This window comes from Ruditapes philippinarum, unplaced genomic scaffold, assembly GCF_026571515.1.
Source record: "Ruditapes philippinarum isolate M1 unplaced genomic scaffold, ASM2657151v2 ctg470_1_1_1_1, whole genome shotgun sequence".
In the NCBI taxonomy this organism is placed as follows: Eukaryota; Metazoa; Mollusca; class Bivalvia; order Venerida; family Veneridae; genus Ruditapes; species Ruditapes philippinarum.
Genome location: NW_026857845.1, coordinates 167,796 through 190,657, shown reverse-complemented (window position 1 = coordinate 190,657; position 22,862 = coordinate 167,796). Strand labels below are relative to the sequence as shown.

Genomic DNA, 22,862 nt, shown 5'->3' with positions numbered 1-22,862 from the left:
AAAAAAAAAAAAATCAAAAAGAAAAAATCTATTAAAGAAGTTTAGCAGGTAACTAACCGATGACGTGCTAAATTTCCAATTTTCATTTTTTGTCCATTATCAATTTTGGGGGCAATGAAGATTGAATATTCAAACTTGCATGGTCAGCCAACAGTTTAGAGCCCGATCAGACAGCAAGGAAGAAAGGTGGACTGACTATACTTGAGGCAAAGGGTAATTACTTTCATTGTGGCAAGGGAAATTACTTTCGGTGTGGCAAATGGTAACTACTTCCAGTGTGGCATAGGGTAATTACTTTCGGTGTGGCAAAGGGTAATTACTTTCGGTGTGGCATAGGTTAATTACTTTCGGCCTGGCAAGGGGTAATGACTTTCGGTCGGGCAAAGGGTAATTACTTTCGGTGTGGCAAAGTGTAATTACTTTCGGTCTGGCATAGGGTAATTACTTTCGGTATGGCAAGGAGTGATCACTTAGCGTTAATGAAATTCATATGGAAATATTGATCTTTTTTAACATGCAAATGAAAACTAGGAATGTATTCTTTACTGTTTAGTTTGTTATCAATAAAACAAACAATTACTACAAATTTGCATGTATAAAACAAATAAACCGTTTAAGTTTATCATAATTTTATCGGTTACAACATCGGATATATGCATGTACTATATACATTGTATTTTATTATCTCATGTAGGATTTTAAAAACATATTTAAGACAGGACAGCTCTAATTGATGTTCAAATTGAGAAAAATATGGCACGAATCATCAATGATAAAAAAGACATTTAAACTCTAAACAGTCCAAAAAACAGTCGTTTTTAACATGTAGCGTTAACCGTTAACACATGCTTGTAAAAGAACACCCATTTTCAAATAGCATTATTTTGTTATACATATGTATGTACACAGCATAACTCCATGTATAAAGCATTTTCATAAATGATGATATAATTTGTAGTCTATTTAATACAAATTTTCCTGTTTGTACATTTTATGAATACATTCCTTTATTGAAAATACGAAACGATTTTAACAGCAAAAACAAAATGATATTCAGATTCAATAATTTGGATATACTTTAATATGGACAGAGTGGATAAAAATGAATGTACATGTTTACCATTTGTAACATTACATTAATATTTCTGTTTTAGACTCATTAAAAATTATTAAATAAGACCAATTGATAATAAAATGAAGTAACATTTAAGATCAATGAAACCATAAGCCGCAATGTTTACATTATGCACATGAAGTATTGGTTCGAAGCCTTAATCGGACATGATCATCAGCAAAAACTGTGCATTTTAGGTAAATACATTAAACTGTCTTTTTAACTCTTATTACATTAAAAAATCTGCTTCAAAAATATACAAAACATGTAAGTCATTAATAAATTTTGTATATAGGATCTCACAAGAAATGTCATATAACATCAATATTCTACAATAAGTTTAAGAAGTTTTCTATAAAACCAGCCTAAAATCTTTTCTTAGATAAGTTAATGTTTTAATATCATATTTCATGTTGCGTTAGATTCTTTTATTACTAATGACTAAGCACATTGACTTTGAAAAAATAAACTTAATTTGATGTTAATGTGACTATGAGTTCACATTTTTCTTATGAAATATTTAAGCAAAAATAGTCAAACTATGATATAATTGAGTAGCATATAAATATATAATGGCTATTTCACATGAAAATCAAATCACATCTTATCATAAACACATTTATGTAACAGTTTATAAAATGTAATCAATGAATCACCAGCATTTATATCATGTGATGTTTCAATTACAAAAAAAAAATGAATCAAACCTTAGCACTGAATTTAGCCTTATTAAATTTTCAGGGTCAAAATAATATCAATAGCAATTACATATTGGAACTTATCAAGTTCATTTCTTTTGAAAAAAAACTCTACTAATTTTGGAATAACAGATTCAAGAATGCGTTTAACACTAGTTACACGTGGTTTTTAACCACAGTTTTTTTTATGATAAAGATGTTTATCAAGCCATCTTCACCATGATTAAGCCATCTTCACCATGTAAATAAGTTCTAAATGCCGTAGCTGCAACCCTGACCCGGCGATGTTTTCAGCAGTAGGTGCTTTACACACTTGGCTATATACGGACTATATACTAAATACGGACAGTGTTGTAAGGTTTTTTGCATATTCCCTGTTATGACATATTATTGTATATCGAGTTTACACTAAAACTGTGATTCAATACGTTATTGGGCTGAATTTCCAAATATTTCACTAATTTGCCTAAAGCAACTGCATCTTCAACGGCATCATGGGCACCATATGCAGTGTTCATTATTTCATTCACTAGGTCCACCTGCTTATAGGATTCTCTGTCCGGCAAAACTTTTCTAAAAACTTCTAATGAGTCAACAAAACCTTTACAGAACTCTGTGAATTTGTCATATGTACCAGTAGATTTCAAATGATGCACAAGTATAGGGAAATCAAATTTCCTTCCATTATGAGCTATTAACACAGTGTTATGCATTTTATTCAGCCAGGCACAAAACCGCTCCAAAGCAGTTTTGATGTCCGTTGCCTCCACTGGCTGGCCTTTACGGAGAAGAATACCTCCTCTAACAGTAAGACCTGTGACCTGCCGAGCCCCAGGTGCGATCTGTACCGTTGGTAATACATACTGGGAAAATTTACGGCTTCCATTAAGATCGGTCGCAGCTATCTGAGTAATCTGTGGTAAGTGTTGTCCTCGCACTGAAAATTGTTTAATTATGTACTAATTATATGTAACCAAGTGAAGCATGTGTGGTATTGATCTTTCATGTAACAAACAAGGGCTTAATCTTCGGTCAAAGCATGTCATTGCCAAACTTTAGTTTTGGTATAAATGAACATGTTGTAATTAGTGAAAGTACACCCCTTTTATGTAAAGATTATGTAAATCACAAAAACAAACCTGAATAAAGAAATTTATTTCTGGATGCACAAAACTTGTTTTACAAATTCCAAAATCTAACGTAGTTGAAAAATAGAAAAGAATTAAACTTACTGAGGTCTGTTGTTTCCAAATCAAATGTCACGAATGCTGGTTGTTTCAAATAAACAGGTTTGAATTCACCTTTAGCGACAGGTGATGGGATTGCTTCGATATCTGCTTCACAATCAGGACCAACCCCTTAAAATTACAAAAAATTGATTTAATAAATGGAGTAAAAAAAAATTATTCTCTGGTACTTGCACCCAATGTGAAATTTGGAAATATCAAAAATTAGAAGAAGCAAAATTATAAAGTATATGGTCTTTCATAAAAAGACATGATTGCTAATCTGATTATATATATATGTTTATGAATAACTCCTGTCCTTGGTGAAACTTGCCATGAATATACAGAGAAAGCAAACAAGTGGTTAGAACAATTCTACTTTTTCCACAAAACAATATAAGCTTAATATAACAAACCTGACTGATATGAAACTCCTTGTAACACCTCTTGAGCACCCTGATTAACTGCCCGTTCTTGTTTTAGCTCCAAACGCCGTCTCTTAGATGAAGGGAGCTTCATCTTCTCATCAACATGCTTTCTCGTTCTCTGGCATTTTTCAGCATAGCTCAAAGTATGCATACCTGGTGATAAGCCTGCTTTTGCATTCACCTGAATATAAAGGTTATTTTTTTACATTTTGCTCTCTTTTGAAAAACTAACATCAAATTCAATAATTCATCTATTTTGTTAACTTTGCATATATAAAAAATACTCATATCCTTGTAAGTATTTTCTTCTTAAATTATCGTTTTTACTGAAACAGAGCAAAACTGGTATTCACTTTCAATAACATTTTGATTACATGATTTACAAAACCTATTCTGTCGATCAATCATACTTAATCTTTCTCATTTAATTTCCAGATTATGCGAACTTCGTCTAAAATAAGTAAGAGAGTTTTTTGTAGCATGATTATTATTAAAATAAACTTTCTTTTGAATATATTCATTGGAAATCATAATAATCATATTACTGATTAGATAAATATCACGTTTAATCTTATATGAATATCCTGTAATTATTAACAGTGTTAAGAATGCACCAGTTAAGACGATAAAAAACCTTCAATGTTTTCGGGCAGTTTTGAAAAGTTGGGTGCTGCTCTGTCGGACCGTATATATGTCACGAACCGAATATGGCACACGTGTGACATATTCGGTTCTAATTTGTCACACGTGTGACATATTCGGTCGAATATGGAACACTCTTTAGCCGAATATGGAACATAAAATGTGCCATATTCAGTCGGATTGAGTTTTTCTATGCTGACCAAAACGTATTTGTCACTTACTGAAAATACGCTTAAAAATGAAAATACCAACGTATATGTCACATGTGTGGAGTTAATTTTTACTTAAATAAGCCCGTTTTGCATAACACCGTTAATTTTCAACAATATGCATGACAAGTTGAAAATTGCTGATTTTGACTAAGTAAAGGGCAATAACTCTGGCAAAAATGCGGGATATCGACAAGCGAAACCCAATGTACACAACTTCATATGCTGACTAATATTCATGTAAAGTTTCATGGCACTAGTTCAAATACTGTTCAGGCTACATGCGACACAAGTATAAATTGCCAATTTGTACTAAGTGAAGGACACTAACTCTGGCATTACTTCAGGATTCGACAAGTTAAACCTCAGGTGACAAGTACATTAATGTTAAGTTTCATGAGCATGCCTGTAGTCCAAATACTGTTGAAGCTACACGTGACACAAGTTGACAATTTCCGATTTGACTAAGTCAAGGGCAATTACTCTGGCATGACTAACCAAATCGACAAGCGAAACCCAGGTGCACAATAATATAATGCTGACCAACGTGCATGTACAGTTTTATGTAACTACATTATTTATGAAACAACGTTAAGGATCCGGACGGACACACGCACGTCCGTAAAATGACAAGCAAGGCGGCATGTACTTAAACAAATATATTGCTGGTTTACGCTGACGATGATGATGTCATTGATGATATAAAAAAGAAAATCGCGGCAAGAAGAAGAAGAAATACATAGAGAGAAGACCTCTACTATTGTCTCGTATACTATAGTTTAACTTACATTGTACTTCTTTCACAATTTGTCACAAAGTTAAAATACAAAAAAGAGGTTTGACGTATATTTCTTCAAGTACGAACTGATAGTATATTTGATGAACGTGTATGTAATTGAAAATGAAATGTAAATAAACTCATTTTTTAGCACTGTGATAACCCATTTAATAAGTATCCACAAGAATATGTTTCACACTTTATACAATATAAGCATTATTTGCAGCACGTGACTTTTCTATAGAAAATCATTACTGGATTCAATTTAGCCATGCTTTCAAAAAAAATCCTATCAAACACATATGATTACTGTACTTCATCTAGCTTTGTTTTCAGTTTTCGAGTCCGAAAAAAAATGCAAATCAAATTCATAATGTACTCTTTCTAGCCTCATTTTTATTTAAAACATTGGTGAGTACCATACTGATTCTATTGGACTCGTACGCAACTTGGACACGGCTAGTGCCCCGTAGAACAGAAAGTAAGTAGCCTTTGCGACAGGTTAAAGCCTCAGAAATATTATAATTTTTATATCACAAAAACTTTAAATATATTTTTGGTATCTTGTTACAGTTTCCAAAAACAATTCATTTTTACATAAAGATGAACTATCTTTGCTATCTTTTGCCATGCTGGCCTCGGTGTCATAGTGAATTAGTATTTTGTATGGAAGTCAAAAACTACTTTGTTTACATTTTGCTGCTTTTTCGACACAATTCTGCACATTCAGCCCTACTTTCTTCAGCTGTTAAACATCTAGCATACTCTAAATCCATTTGTAAAAACATTATTAAACACATGTTTGACATTTCTAAAGAACTCAATAAATTTTCTTAGCCATAATTCGCCTTTAATGATAAGCTCAATAAATGTAGAATAGATGAGAGTAATAGAGAAATATGTGTATTGTTATGACAATATAAGTTACATTGTCTGTATTTTTATGCCCTAACCTAACCCTACCTTTTCTTTAACGGTGTTAAGTGAAATCCCTTCATCGTCTCTTCCATAACTTACAGTATCCATGATATTGATATACTTCTTTCCTTATTTGTGATATTTGTCCATGTACAATTAAAAAGAATTACATATTACGATGAAATACAGTAAAATACACACGTCGTATATTTCTTACTATAATTGTAAATTTTCCAGTATTGAATTATATTTTGAAGAATAAATTATATTGAATATACAAAATAATTGTAAATATTCTTCCGTATCTGTATGTCCTTTTCACAATTTTTATAATAAGTACAAAGTGCAAAGTGCTAAGTATGAATGTTGAAAGTTTATCTTTTATCATTACACCAAGTGAAATGTTACATACAATCAGCATTGTAATAAGCCATTTTACATTCACAATTATACATCCACGACAATGTTTTATAATGCAGACGGTCCAAGCTGAAAAGTAATAGGCCATTGACACCAGTATAGAGGTTGGTCGGCCTGCACTTACCATAAAATTGCTTACGAACGGTTCCAAAAAAAAAAATTTAATGAAAAAATCTATTTTAGAAATTAAACAAGTAACAAACCGATGACGTGCTAAATTTCCAGTTTTCATTTTTTTGTCCATTATCAATTTTAGGGGCAATGAAGATTGAATATTCCAACTTGCATGGTCAGCCAACAGTTTAGAGTCCGATCAGAATGCATGGAAGAAAAGGTGGACTGTCTCCATACTTGAGGCATAGGGTAATTACTTTCGGTATGGCAAGGGGTGATCACTTCCGGTTACAACAGGATTTAGCGTTAATGAAATTCATATTTAAATATATGCAAATGAAAACTTGGAATGTATTCTTTACTGGACTTTAATTATAACACAATAAAACAAACAATTACTACAAATTTGCATGTATAAAACAAATAAACCGTTTTAAGTTTATCAGCATTTTATCGGTATCAGCATCGGATATATGCATGTGTATACATTATATACATTGTATTTTATCAGCTCATGTAGGTTTAGATAACTTATATATATAATTAAAAACACATTTATTACAGGCCAGCTCTAATTGATGTTCAAATTGAGAAAATTATGGCTCGAAACATCCATGATAAAAAAAGACATTCAAACTCTAAACATTTAAAAATAGTCGTTTTTAACATGTTTAAAAGCGTAAACATGTGCATGTTAAAGTCAGATAGCATTATTGTGTTATAAATATGTATATACACAGCATAACTCCATGTATAAAAGCATTTTCACAAATAATGATATAATTTGTAGTCTGTTTAATTGCAACTTTTCCTGTTTGTACATTGTATGAATACATTCCTTTATTGAAAATACGAAACGATTTTAAACAGCAAAAACAAAATGATATTCAGATTCAATAATAGAAATATATCTTAATACGGACATTGTGGATATATAATGCATGTATATGTTAACCATTTGTAACATTACATAAATATTTCTATTTAATTAAGACTCTCTATTCAATATGAGAGTGTGATCCCTCGAAAACAATGAATTTATATGACAATTGCAGACTCGGTTTAATTGAGCCTGTTCACTAGTTCTTGTCAACAACAAAATACTGTTATACAATGTTTTTGTAATATATGCAATTTGTACTACCATAAAACTATAAATATAAATGACTAGTGAGGTAGGAAAGTTATCTGCAAAGATTTTCATTATGTGATACATACACGTATATTGCAATAGCACCATATAAATATATAGGATAAACAAAACCATAATTTATATATAAAACATTTATTTGCCAAAAGCTGTAAGCTGTTTTATTAAGCTATTTTTATATCAACCTGTCGTTTTCGGATTTTGAACTTATATCTTAACTTAAAAGTCTTCTGCCAACGTCTTTTATTGAAGTTTGTAAAAAATAACTTAATAATAATCTAATTGAGTTTTGTAATACACGATACTGTATAAACTCTGAAAACCGGACCCTCCGAAAACTGGAATATGTATACTGGATAGGATACTGTTATCACAGACTTTTCAAAATATCCAGCTTTTGATGGTCTCTTAAAAAAACAACAACAACAACAATAAAACTGTGGTCATCATTATCATCCGGCTGCTTGTTGTGAACAGGCTCGGCTCGGATCGACGTAACACGGTACTGTGAATTTATTAACCGCTAAATCTGTAATGGCTGAATATGTGGCCGCAATTCCGGCTACAAAACCGGTGAATATAATCTCATACAATAACACTTTCGTATGTAGAGGAATGTGTCTGGAAATAAGAAAATATATATGTAAGTATTGTACATTGAAATATAGAAATGTATATGTTATGCAGTGATAATTAGGATTTTCATTATTCAAATATATCTCATATAATTGATGAAACCTACAATTGGTAATTCATAATGAAGTGTTGGTACATACTCAAAACAAGGTCTTAGAAAGAACAATTTAAAGAAATGTTCGGAAAATCCCTTAAATACTTTGAAGAAGAGCAACAATGGCGGCTAAATGCCATTTAAAGCGGACTTCATCTTCATGTTATTTTTAGATACTAGTAAATCGTTTTCTTATAATTGTTAAATTAAAAGAATGAAGGTGTAAAATGAAATTTGTCGTTGATAAAATACATAAACAATAAGGAAACCATCTACCGGTCCGCTTTCTATATGTTAATTAGTAAAGAGGACGATTCGTTTTCCAATCTTCTATTTTTAGAAAAGAACGCCGACGCCAATGCGTGCTTTAATTAAATAGCTCTTTTGAAGAATGCTTAACAGTGATATGATGTACTTTTCCTAGGTAATATAACTGAAATACTTAATTTGAAACAGCACAGAATTGTTTTTCCAACAAAAAATAAAAATTAAAGGCCGCTTTAACACGAGGAAATAAACAGTCTTCTCTCCACAAAATATTGCCTTGTTTTCCCACTTTTTCACAATCATAGAAAATTGAATTTTACTTACACTGGTTCTCGATCTTTGTCTCCTCTGCATAATTTGAGGTAGAATAAACAGGGGCAGATAAATGCTAATATTGAAATTGTTGAACCACCAACTAGTGATAGTATAGAAGAGAAATGTGGCACTGAAGCAACGACAAACAACGCTGATGCCATAGTTATAGTGCGGGCTAAAACTCGCTTCCATGTAAAATCTGAAGATGGAATTAAATACAAACGCGTTAAATATAATTTTAGTTTTCTAAAAATGATGAAAGAAATAAAAATGATTTAACCTTAGCAACATGTTTTCATGCAAAACGATCAATTACGCGTTTTATTAGAGTTAGACAAGACCCACTCTCTTTTTCTTTTCTTTTTTTTTGGGGGGGGGTCAGTTTTTTGGGGGAAACAGTACATTTACCTATAGAGAGGGGAGTTTTCACGTCGTTTTCACAGATAGGTGAGTTTCAAGCAATATTTGCTACACATACAATAAATACTCGTGATGCCAAGCACTACATATTTCATTTAAAAAAAAACCAAAAAAACACTGTGTTATGCCTTTCATAACAATATATCATTCAGTACGAATCGCTGGTCTTGCCACAATGCAAGCTTCCTTTAGTCAATGCAATGAAGTTACTCGACTTAGTCTCCAGTAAACTTAACTTTACTTGTGAAATAAAACTGCCATAGTTTCCCAATTACAATATGGAAGAAGAATTTTTTTTAAATGCATAATACTTACGTTCAGGTATGTTGATGAAATGTTCGAGCTCCTGAGACACTGGATTAATGACGATTATGATGCCAAATAACAAGTGAGCAGTCATTAAAAGAGATACCAAAGTACTTGTAACCCCTTTTGGTATAGTATTGAGAACGTTTGGCTGAACTTGCGACCCATACACGGCATATCCTGCAGCCGAAGATGGCAAGTACATGAAGAGTACAACTGAAACAAATATAACATGAGCAGTTCTCGAGTATGAATGTAGCAATCATTGCAGTGTAGAATGATGCAATAAAATTTAGATACACCTGATTCAAATACACTCCAATGTTATGTCGATACAGAATCGGTAGACTTAGTTATTTTCAAAGATTATTTTTATGATGCAGTTCCGATGATTCTCGTGAATAGTTTATAATTAATAATAATCTTTATTATCTTATTTAGATATAGTAATCCTGCAAGCATTACAAATTCCAAAAATGCAAGGAATTGCCGCGCAGCCGGATATTCGATTTTCTATTTTCGTTATTGCTTCACTGAAGAGAACTATTCCGAATATTGTTAACACTGCTTCCCACTTTTGCGCATAGTAAGATGAAGATCGTATTTCAATTTTATACGACGATTGATCAAAAATTTCTTTGCCAAATGTACTTCCGGTAGACAGAGAACCAGACTAATGGTTTTACTTTTCAATATACTAGTAATCGCCCTCTACATCAATGCACTTTGCCCACCTGTGCTCCAACTTGTTTAACCCTTCTATATAGAACTCTCTATTTTGGTCCTCAAAGAACTCACTGATCGCCTCAATGACACCTTCATTGCTTCCAAAACGTCTATCACGAAGCTTAGTTTTCAGTTTCGGAAACCGGTAGAAGTCAGAGGAGGCCAAGTCAAGAGATTATGGAGGATTGAGAAGAATTTCAAAGCCGCAGTCAGTTGCAGCAGCCATCGCAACTTGGGATGTGTGAGCTAGCGCATTGTCGTTCAGGGGCAGAACTCCACGAGTCAGTTTGCCCCTCCATTTACGCGCGATTTCTTGACGCAGACGTCTCAACTCGTCTGCATAGTACGTACCGTTAATGGTACGACATCGCTCAAGGTAGTCAATCATGATTATCCCCTGACTATCCCAAAAAATTGAAGCCATCATCTTCCCTGATGATGGCATCCTCTTGAATTTCTTCGGTGGGGGTGAGCCAGGGTGCTTCCACTGTATGCTCTGTTGTTTTTTTTATTATGGATCGAAGTGATGGACCAATGTTTCATCCTGACTTACGATCCGGTAGATAAAATCAGGTTCATCCCCATAGCGGGACAATAGATATCTTGAAATGTCAAACCTAGTCCTCTGGTCGTCAGTCTGGGAACCCATCCAGCGGAAACCTTTGATATGCCATAGACATCAGTCAGAATTGCCTGAACTGAACCAAAGCTTATACTCACTTCTCAAGCAATGCTTTGCATGTCTCGCCTTCTGTCGCACATGACCAGATCGTGCACAGCTTCGGCAGTTTCATAGTTGGTGGACTCTTTTGGCCGCCCAGGCAGCTCATCATCTCCAATGCCAGCCCTGCCCGTCTTAAATTCAGCAGCCCATTTTTTCAGAGTGCTATAGGAAGGGGACTCCTTCCCAATTGTATCAATGAAGTCTTCATGGATTTCCGTGTGTGACATTCGTTTCATACTGAGGTACATGTACTTAATGACGGCTCTGATTTCAACTTTCTCCATTTGGTCTAAATGACACATCCCTCTACTGATAAAAGTGTGTTTTATTGAATGGCACGGAAGTGTCACATTGAAGGTTCCATGATAACCGCCGTATGAACACATCTGCGGATGTTTCTAAATTCAAAATTTTACTATTTCATGTTTAAATGTTGAATTCTGCTTAAGCCGGTGCTAGGGGGCGTGGACGGTAACTTGCACTTTTCAGTACCGTCCATGAACAGGCTCAATCAAACCGAGCCTGCAACATTTTCAATTTTGCCGTGTCGGGCTTTCTATAGGGATTCTGTATTTATCTATTTTATGTTACTTAATCTGTGTAAAACCGAGTGTAACTCGGTCAGTAATCTTAAATTAGATATCGGTATCGACGTATCGTGTGTAAGTGTCAGTGTAGTGGCTAGAAGTATATCGGGCCGAGAACTTTTTGATCATACCTCGTATATAGGTAATCCGACACAACATGGCGGATGGCGTGCCCCACAGGAGCCCCTTTTTGAGGTATTTTGTGACCACGTGGTATTAAATTCTCCATTCTGATTAGTTTAGAACAGGTGGTGTATGGTTAAAGATGGCGAAATCTTGTTCATTCTACACGAGATGTTTAAAAAGTTTACCAATTTTTGGATAAGTTAACCCCTCGTATGTTGCCGTGCATGAATGGCGGCAATAATCTATTATAATTTCAAATACTTACTAAGATATCCTAATATCAAAGCTCTTCCAAATTTCCTCGGATTTGCCATATCCGATTGAAATGTAGGAAATGCCGGATGTCCATTAAACGCAAAACATATAGTTCCATATGCTGTAAAAAATGTTATGACGTCAACTTTAGTGTGCGTCACCTCTGAGATATCAACCTCTCTTCCGTTGTAAAGGACAGCTGCAAACAGGATAACACTTGCTATAGACGTGGCTAATGTGGCAGCGGCTGCTATTCCCCTGAAATGAAAAAGTTTTTTTTATTTGTGTGCGTGCTATGTATGTGTCTTTTGCTGTCCCTCCCTCGTTTTCTTACTTAGTTCCTTTTAGATATTTAATGTTCTTTTTTAGACAATGTTTAACAAGAAATTTGAAATGATTCCTTTCCACAAATATTCCATAGTTTAACTTCTGAAACTACAAAAAAGCATTTATCTCATTAATATGGATCTTACCAAAAGTCCTTGGGCGTTCCAAGCCACGTGAATGGTGTCATGGCGGCGCCTACAATCAGCGCGATGTAGCAGCACGTGATCTTAGTGTCGGATGGCAGGAGTGTCACAATGTTCTCAGCGGCGAGTAAAATATAGACAACGGTCCCACCAAACTGAGTAAAATTGATTGAAAACGATACCACAAATCTGTAATAGAAAAAAGTAATAAACAAAGCAGCATACGCGTTCGCAAATATATCCAAAAGGCCTAATTGTAAAAGAACTAATTCGTATATTACGACATGTTATCTTTTTGATATATGTCATAAAGTAATTAAAAACCGAAAATTAATCTGTGTTTAATCCTATTTTTGCGCATACAGAAATTTGAATCATTTCATACTTCGATTTGTAAGTTCGCAGAAGATGTCTTAGTGAATTTGTCTGTAAAGATGATATAACTTTTGCGTTTTTCCATGTCATATTCCCATATAAATGTATTTCTATCTAATATTTTTCTCAAGCACCTTGGAATTACGTGGCTGATCTCCCAGTTCAAAAACAAAATGTTACAACAATTTGGTTGCTATCTCAGTGATATACCCCAACAGTATACCGAGTAATTCACCAGTGATAGCATGAGAGCCTTATTAGTTGTATTTTTGGTAACATCATTTTTTTTCTCAAAACAATCAAAATTCGCATTAACATTTCACTGTGTAGATTATTTGGAAATCCAACAACATACTGTGAATAACTACTGTATTTCTTGGTTAAAACTAATCAATTCAATTCATTTATTTCTTCAAGTAAGTACGAATTTTCCAAACTCCCAATGCATGCTGATAACCAATATGCAATGTTAATTATTAATTTAAAATTATATCTTGGAAATTGCATATTTACCTGCCCCATTTACCAAATGCCTCTTGCCCTATGGTAGGGTATGGGTACCGTAGTTTAGCTTTATCAAATTCTGGGTGTCTATTAACCACCATAATCCAGCATTTACCAAGAATATCGCCGGTATAGGCAGACACAAAACAACAAAATAATATCAACACAAATCCAATCCATCCTATAAAAGGAAAAAATACGTTATAATGAAACGTTGGTGGTTGTATTGGTAGCCTAACTCCGGGCCACGGCAGTGCGGCACATTGAATTCACCAAAGCACAGTTTAGCCACAGTTCCTGGGCAGGTTGTCAAGCAGTTTACTTTTACTATTCAAACTGTAGCTTCTTTACATGCCAGAGCAGAGGTACAGTGTGAATGACCGTAGAAAGGATTTCATGATCACAAGTAGTTGGTGACCTGCACCGTTCGGGAATCAAACCTGGGTCGCTCAACGCTCTATCTACTCAGCTAACCGGACGGCTTAATGAGAGCGTTCGGAATAGAAACTACATGTACAATAACGTTAGTATTTTCATTACATTTTCTCAAAACTTTTTATCTCTTTATCTGTTACAATTATATTATTTCTGAATCAATATGGTACTCATTTGCTGCATAGATAAACTATCGTTTGTTTCTTTTCCTTTTTTGGCAATAAGTAAAATGTATAGTGATTTAGTGTTTTGTTTGTCAGCCGAAGTACCACTGTTATTGCGTTTTGTTACCTTTATGACAATTCATGTCACATTCAGCTCTATTATCTTTCATCCATAATGCTTTAAATCCATTGTTAATACTTATCCAGCATAAAAAGGGAGAAAAAAATATTCATTTCTGTTTGGTATGAGATAGAAAATAGTTCATAGAAAATAGTTCATATGAGAAAGGAAATATCAATGTGCGGCATGAGATAAAAATTTTAGCGTATGTCATTACGTTTTGGATAATAATAATAATAATAATAATAATAATAATAATAATGATAATAATAATAATGATAATAATAATAATAATAATGATAATAATAATAATAATAATAATAATAATAATAATGATAATGATAATAATAATAATAATAATGGTAATAATGATAATGATGATGATAATAATAATAATGATGATTATGATGATAATAGTTATGATGATGATGATGATGATGACGATGATGATGACGATGATGATGATTAAATAAGACATGATATCTGATATGATATAATATTTACCGCACAGAATGTGGTAGAAAATGCAACATATGAGATAGGAACTATGATTCGTTAAGATTCGGCAAACTTCCCTTCAAAATGCATGATATACGATAAAATATACTCAAATAAGTTATATTGACGATTCTTGCGATATGTTGTTAAAGATTTAACACGTGATTAATTATTCAAAATAATATTTACTAAATTAAGAATTATGATTAGGCAAAGTATGATTTGTGTCATCATTGGTTTGTGTATATTTATAAACAATGTCACTCATGTAATATTTTTAAATAAAGTTACCACTCCTTTCATTTTAACTTATCTGCAACTTTTCCCATTTCGTAATTTAGCCTTAATCGGTTGTTTCATTTTCAAAGAATTATTTCTATAATCATCTTTCACATTCGCGTGTTTTGTTTTCCGTTATATCAAATATTTGAACAATGAGCATAATGACATGTGACTTAAGTGTACACATGCGTGTTGTGAATTTTTTTTTTTTTTAAAGTTGAGTATTTCCAATGTATTGTTCATTATTGTATTTACGAAATATTTTTCCTTTTTGTTGTATTAACGAAGTTTTGTTTTGCTGACTTTTTTTTCAAAATTGAAATATAATAAATGTTAATGATAAAGGATAAGTATATATGTATAGTTAATGTTGTATATCACAATTATCATATTATATAAAAACTTTCGAGCATACCAGTTTCCTGTCATTAAGGAGTTATTCCATTTACAGCTCTAATAATAATAATGATAATAATAATAATAATAATAATAATAATAATAATAATAATAATAATAATAATAATAATAATAATAATAATAATAATAATAATAATAATAATAATAATAATAATAATAATAATAATAATAATAATGATAATAAAATAATAATAATAATAATAATATTCATAATAATGATGATGATGATGATGATGATGATGATGATGATGATGATGATGATGATGATGATGAAATTAAGTTTTATAAATATATTTATGTTATGAAGAAAATCGAATATACTCATAAATCAACCTGAATCATCTATAGCCTTTGGTAACGTCAAAAACCCGGATCCAGCAATGACTCCAACAATAAACAAACATGTTGTGAACACATTTAGGCCAGTTGTCGTCTCTATCGGCTGCAAAAGAAACAAACAAATATTGCTGTACACATGGACACTCTGGGGTCCGACCCTGACCCAACCTTCCCTCGACCTTGTAAACTTTCAGTAACTTTTACAATTTAAACACGTGTGGAGCAATTGTACCAATCAATAACTTGGCAATTTCTACGTGAATTTAAAAATACAGCTACTTTCAAGTCTCAATAAAGTATTATCTAAACTTGTTTTTTTTTTCAAATTCATGTAGAAATTTAAACATATTTAAACATGTTTTATATTTGAGACAGATGCTACAATGTACATTCGTGTTACAATGATACAAGAGTCGATACAGGCGAGGCAAGGTGGGGTCAACGTCGCCACCCCCTCCCTCACCCCTCCTGCGAGTGTCTGTGACTAAACACGAAAAAAAGAGCATCGCGTTTAAAACTCATTATTGAAATTTCATAATCTGTCTAATAAAGTACGGCAGTATTGGATAAACCCTTACCACGCTAAATATCTTTATTTGACTTTTGTATCTTGGAATATATACAGACCAATCATTTTAGGAATAATGTCAGAATATGGACGGACTGGATAGCGAGCAGTTTGGGCCATGATCAGAGGGTATGAAAATAAATCGCGCATTTATAGAAAAAAAACCTGAATATTCTATATATATATTACCTGATCATCGGCATTTATCAATGAAACTTCTTCTGTACTCTTGGTAAACTTTATCTCTGCCATGATCAATCTGGAGCGGTTTAAATAATAAGAAAAGATTATCGAAGGTTATTAACAAATTTCTCTAAAGGATATATACTGTATGTAATTTTCTAAAATTTTAAAGGAAAATAATTCATCTAGGTCAAGTCTAAAATAAAGAAATTTAGAAAACAGAAGTACACTGTACTTATTAAAGTGCGATAAATGTTTTAACACTGAAGGAAATGTGTTTAAATGAAGAAGTGAAAAACGACTTATTGTTTACCCCGACTTAGGGTTTTTGAAATGATGAGACTGGAAATGAATTTTGTGTACCATATACCAATACCTTGGATGCAAAATTTCAGATTTATCACTTCATTTTTTTAAATTTTAAGTGCCTAATTGATCAACACATTTAACTGTGAGAATTTCAGATTTTATTAGACTTCTGGATCTCGGTAGAGTTCTGCTACTTTCCATTGCAACGTGTCGTAATTTAATTAAATTTATATTAATATTATTTACAATTCATCAAACTTTATGTATATGTACAATTTTAACATAAATAAAGTTAATATATTATTTTATTATTCTATTTGTATAATATCTAGTTTATTTAAAGTCAAAATTAATTGAATTGTGATGCAAATCTTTAAAACTTCATGTTAAAATCAAACTAAATTATCTTACCCTTTTATATACTGTATACTCTCCACTTCTGACTTACTCAGCTTTACTATTTAACATAAAAATAAAAAATTCCGTTCCCCTACTTTCTTGCCCCTTTATTCATATGGGAATCTTCATTCATTGCATGTTTTAGGGATTATTACCACATCCACGTCATACGAACAAATCATCTATAAAATGCATGGGTTTTCCATATCATGTGATTTTTCTTTCATTTTTCCGGAACATGAATAATTATCTACTTATTGTAACTGGTATCATCATAGGAATATATGTAAACATAAATACTAATAATAATCATAATGTAAATAATGTCCGTATTTAGAAACACGTAATTTTAAACAATATCATTTCAACTTTATACAGGAATTTTGCTGATTTCTCACAAAATAAATATATGATCTATATATAAGTATAGTCTTAATGACGAATCAAAGTATATTAAAAATTTAGGATGAATGTATGGTGAAGTCGTGTTGTGATATACATGTATCGAGATAGTACATCTCGTGTACTTTACTTATAAACTTTTAAATGTTTAAGTTATCAAATTTATTATCGGCTAGATAAATCTCACATTTGACATTAGTTTAAAAAGTTCATTTGACCTAAACAATGTAAGTATGACTTAAAATTTAATAAAGTAGATACTGATTTATACTAATATCGTGATAAATATCTTGAACGCCGCTGTTAAGAAGGGGCGTAAGCATGCATGTAACAAATCCATAACAATTTGTCGCCCTTTGTTGTTGTGAGGATCCTAATAATCATGATCATTATCTTCAACAACAAAAATAACAACAACAACAACATCATCGTCATCATCATCATCTCCATCAAAAACAACAACAGCAACAACAACAACATCCTCATCATCATTACCATCATTATTATCATCATCATCATCATCATCATCATCATTATTATTATTATTATTATCATCATCATCATCATCGTCGTCGTCGTCGTCGTCGTCATCATCATCATCATCATTATCATCATCATCATCATCATCGTCGTCGTTGTCATCATCATCATTATCATCAGCATTATCATTATAATCGTCATTATCATCATCATCATCATCATCATCATTATCAACAACATCATTATCAGCAGTAGCAGGAGCAACAACATCAACTTTTTTTTGTTTGTTCGTTCGTTTTTAGTTGTTTAATTATTTATACATGAAATATAATCAGTTATGAATCAGATATCAAATGACTTTATTTCAATAGCTCTTCCTTGTGTAGAACGTTTATTTCACAACACTGTAATATTATATTGTAATATATGTGACACATTCAACTCTCTTTCTGCCGTTAAGGAATGTCTTAACACCGGTCATAAAATATGACATTACGTACTTTAAAGCGTCTTATATATAATTAGCATAATAATATAGCAATTTTTAGCGAAAATTCGCTTTCAAGAATGATTTATGTAGCCGGGTGTGAAATTATACCACGTTTTTTTTTTTATCTACGTGCTACCGAAAACCATCTCCACATCAGTAGCATTATCCGACTATTTAATTTATTTATCCACATCGCACGCCTCATTTACATTTCATATTGGCTGTCAAATTCACACGACATGCAAAAGATAACACAAAAACACTCGAACATTAATCATAACAAGATGGTGAGCTCTTTAGAGATTTAAGTACAATCAGTCAGTTTTAACCCTGGCCTCCTGACCCCGGGGCAATTGCGACGGATATAAGCCGATTCTTATCTTTCTTTCTTTCTTTCTTTCTTTCCTTCTTTCTTTCTTTCTTTCTTTCTTTCATTCTTTTTTTCTTTCTTTCTTTCTTTCTTTTCTTTCTTTCTTTCTTTCTTTCTTTCTTTCTTTCTTTGCTTGTAAGGTAATAGAAACTTGGTATCGAGTTTAGTTCTATAGTAGTTTACAGAAGACTGGGATCGTCTATGTAAGTTTACAGGAATTGTTATCGACATTATGGGTAAACAAGCGTTTGGTGTCGTCTATGATAGTTTACAGGAGCTTGGTATCATCTATGGTAGTTTACAGGAGTTTGTTATCGACTATGTAAGTTTACAGGAGTTTGGTATCGACTATGTAAGTTAACAGGAGTTTGGTATCGTCAAAGTAAGTTGACACAAGTTTGGTATCGTCTTTCTTAGTTTGCAGGAGTTTGATATCGTCTATGTAAGTTTAAAGGAGTTTGGTATCGTCTATGTAAGTTTACAGGAGTTTGTTATCGACTATGTAAGTTTACAGGAGTTTGGTATCGACTATGTAAGTTAACAGGAGTTTGGTATCGTCAAAGTAAGTTGACACAAGTTTGGTATCGTCTTTCTTAGTTTGCAGGAGTTTGATATCGTCTATGTAAGTTTACAGGAGTTTGATATCGTCTATGGTAGTTTACAGGAGTTTGGTATCGTCTATGTAAGTTTACAGGAGTTTGGTATCATCTATGGTAGTTTACAGGAGTTTGGTATCATCTATGGTAGTTTACAGGAGCTTGGTATCGTCTATGGTAGTTTACAGGAGTTTGGTATCGTCTATGTAAGTTTACAGGAGTTTGGTATCGTCTATGTAAGTTTACAGGAGTTTGGTATCGTCTATGTAAATTTACAGGAGCTTGGTATTATCCATGTGAGTTTACAGAAGATTTGATAGTCTATGTAACTTTAGAAATGACAAATGCATGTTCCATGGCGTTAACGATGGGGAGGGAGCTTGCTGCAATGTAAAAAGAAACAAAAGTTACAGAACATATTCCATGTGTGTTAAACATAGCTTTTGTTGGTTTTATGTAAGTAAGGGAAAACATAATCTATTTCACGTGCGGTTTCAGAAAAGGTATAATGTATTCCCATGCATATTCAGTATGAGAACGATCGAAATCCGTTTTATGCATATTAAAGCAAGCATTTCATTTCATAAATTAATTCAAATACAGAAATATAGTCAAAGGTTTCAGTATAATTTGATGATAAGCTTCAATGCTTACTTTAATTAAATTATAAATGAGCGGAGGTCATTATGGTAATTCAAGTGTTACTCTGTATATACGTGAAAAAATGACTTTTTTACAAAGTTCGAAATTAACATAGGAGCCGCATTTGTCATTTCTTCGCTTAAAATATAAATTAACGCACGATCTGTATAAACACTCAAGTTTTTTGGCAAAATGATTTTAACCAGAAGGAATGTAAAATTTATCAATTAAGTTTTAAAGTAGTAATTAAATGATTTTACTTTTAGAGTTGAAAGTTAGAAGGTGTTCATTACAAATTTTTTCAAAATGGGCTTCCGTATCTATAACAATCTGTGCTTTGTATAGCATTACATTATTTTAATCAGATATGTTGTAAAAAATTTTATCTATTGAATTTGTCAGGAAGTTATGAAAACAAATTTCGGGGGAAAAGTTATGATGATTTCATTACAACTGTTTTTGAAGATGAGCTGTCGTGTCCATGGTTACTATACCCCTCTATGTATTTGAATTATTTGAATAAATGTTTATGTCAAATAAAACAAGGTAATGCATTTACAGATTTTATAAGTGTGCACTTTCGTAAGCGCACATGCGTTTCGTAATAAACATATAAAATAATTGAATTCCAGCTACGAATGTATTTGAACTGGATGGTACTTGTTGGTTAAGAACAAATCAATTTGATCATGGATGTTTTACTTAATGCAATTTTTTACATGGTAAATAAAACATTTTATATAAATTTGTCGAGCGTCTCAAAGGTTTTCGTGTTGACGGGAAGGCGTGTAACTATCGTCGTCGTCGCATTCTCGCACAGCCACTGAACATGGCCCAATAACGCCACCAAAGATAGAGATGGTACAGTGCTTGATACAAAATATGTACTAAATGGACTAAATCGTCAAAACGATTTAATATTCAATTATCATTCTTGCCTTTTCGGTAGTGTACTTTTAAATGCATTATTGGACCTTAATCTATTGGTTTGTTTTCGGGTATCTATTTGTTCGTATTCGATATCCTATTCATGCTCCATGACATTTTAGGTCAAGCAAAAGCTCGTATAAATCCGACAAACTTCGTCACTTTCCGAGTCTAATATTTGTATAATAAGCGTTTCATCACTAAGATTTGCTTTGCTCTCGAGAAAGCGGACGCTTATTTAATATTGTAATGACACGGAAAGAGTCGAAATGTGCCGTAATTGAACGATCTTTTGATGAATAGAAAACACGTCTTTCTCTTGTCAATCATTTGTATTATTGAAACTATTAATTACGACATAGCTTGACATTCATGATGATATTTTTTTGTATGAACGAACTCGTCTCCCTTTAGTTAGTATAAATCATTACTTGTGTACAATAACAGTCGAAATAATGCATCAGTTAATTAATGATTTATCGAACATGATAAAATGTACAACATGTCATGTTGACTTTTATAGATATAACCCATATTTCATCATACAATCAAATTATGATTTATCTTGGAAGGAAGTTATAATGTGGCGGTTCTTTAATTCATCGTAACAAGAACCATGTATATCAATGGCTGAATCGGAATCGAACACCCTGGACCATGATTGTCCTGTTTGTGATGTAGTCCTTTTTCGGGGTGTAGTCCTTTTTTCGGGGTGTAGTCCTTTTTCGGGGTGTAGTCCTTTTTCGGGATGTAGTCCTTTTTCGGGGTGTAATCCTTTTTCGGAATGTAGTCCTTTTCGGGATGTAGTCCCTTTTCGGGGTGTAATCCTTTTTCGGGGTGTAGTCCTTTTCGGGATACCACATGCTGTCTATAAGGCACAATGTCACAATTATTTGCCCTTGGTTGCGGAAGAAGTTACATGGGAACTTGTGCTTATGTTTAATGTTGAAACATTTATAAAAAAAAATTAATGAAAACCCAAAAGCATAATTCTAGAGCGGAGATGTGAAATGAATGTTAAATGTGAATTTTGATGCAAGTTGAATAACGCACATGAACAGTGATCATTTTTGACAGGGGTGTTTTGCCTATTTACGAGCATCCTGACAGTTTTTCTACATACGCATTTAATTTAGGTAAACATTATGAAGAAAAAAATGCCTATCAACCCTTCCTTTACAGTGCACAGAACTTGTCTCTCAACTTGTTTTACAAAGCTGATTGGTGTACGATTTTTGCATGCACATTTAGAAAATTGTTATTTCACTGTCTATATAGGGCATATTATAGTATACAGTTAGTTGATCAGGTAATAAAACAGTTATTTCATATGTGATTTGGAACAGTCAAACTGTTGGCCCGAGGTGGAGGGGGTAGTGTTTTGAACTGTTGCCCAAGGCTGTAGGCCGAGGGCAACAAATCAAAACACTATCCCCGACACCGAGGGACAACTGTTTGACTGTTCCCAAATCACGCATGAAATAACTGTTTTATTACCTGATCAACTACTGCTTTAACAGTATTTGCAGAAGAAAAAATGAACAAGAAAATCGTTTTGCGCATATGTTAATAATTAAACTTAATATTTTAACTATGTCACGTCACGTCTGGTTCATGATCAAGATCGATGGACGCTTCAAGTGGGAATCCTTTATGACGTCAATGACGTCAGAGCACGAGAGGGAAACAGTCGAAACTATTGACCGGTCAACAGTTCGCGAACGTTGACGTTTTTAGA

The 22,862-nt window shown here is 32.8% G+C and overlaps 2 protein-coding genes across 2 annotated transcripts; both read right to left on the bottom strand.

Annotated features, from left to right (window-relative positions):
- Positions 1–340: 340 nt before the first annotated feature.
- LOC132751224 (uncharacterized) lies at positions 341–6,337 on the bottom strand. Its single transcript, XM_060741377.1, has 4 exons — positions 6,059–6,337; positions 3,455–3,647; positions 3,045–3,170; positions 341–2,749 (listed from the first exon to the last, which is right to left on the bottom strand). The coding sequence occupies exons 1-4, from the start codon at positions 6,119–6,121 to the stop codon at positions 2,190–2,192; spliced, it is 942 nt and encodes a 313-aa protein (XP_060597360.1). The 5' UTR covers positions 6,122–6,337; the 3' UTR covers positions 341–2,189.
- A 548-nt stretch (positions 6,338–6,885) lies between these two features.
- Positions 6,886–17,578, bottom strand: LOC132751223 (uncharacterized). Its single transcript, XM_060741376.1, has 9 exons — positions 17,230–17,578; positions 16,516–16,585; positions 15,753–15,861; positions 13,512–13,683; positions 12,627–12,812; positions 12,164–12,411; positions 9,745–9,951; positions 9,019–9,208; positions 6,886–8,318 (listed from the first exon to the last, which is right to left on the bottom strand). The coding sequence occupies exons 2-9, from the start codon at positions 16,576–16,578 to the stop codon at positions 8,150–8,152; spliced, it is 1,344 nt and encodes a 447-aa protein (XP_060597359.1). The 5' UTR covers positions 16,579–16,585; positions 17,230–17,578; the 3' UTR covers positions 6,886–8,149.
- Positions 17,579–22,862: the final 5,284 nt, after the last annotated feature.

What these genes read in the sequence shown, in the direction of transcription:
- LOC132751224 (XM_060741377.1), bottom strand. Translation starts at nt 6,121, where the DNA reads ATGGATACTGTAAGTTATGGAAGAGACGATGAAGGGATTTCACTTAAC. An exon ending in AGGAGTTTCATATCAGTCAG is followed by an intron (nt 3,171 to 3,454) that starts GTTTGTTATATT and finishes TGTAATTTTAAG; the next exon opens with GGGTTGGTCCTGATTGTGAA. An exon ending in TTTGGAAACAACAGACCTCA is followed by an intron (nt 2,750 to 3,044) that starts GTAAGTTTAATT and finishes AACAATTTTCAG; the next exon opens with TGCGAGGACAACACTTACCA.
- LOC132751223 (XM_060741376.1), bottom strand. Translation starts at nt 16,578, where the DNA reads ATGGCAGAGATAAAGTTTACCAAGAGTACAGAAGAAGTTTCATTGATA. An exon ending in TTTCATCAACATACCTGAAC is followed by an intron (nt 9,209 to 9,744) that starts GTAAGTATTATG and finishes TTCCATCTTCAG; the next exon opens with ATTTTACATGGAAGCGAGTT. An exon ending in GACAAAGATCGAGAACCAGT is followed by an intron (nt 8,319 to 9,018) that starts GTAAGTAAAATT and finishes TCTTATTTCCAG; the next exon opens with ACACATTCCTCTACATACGA.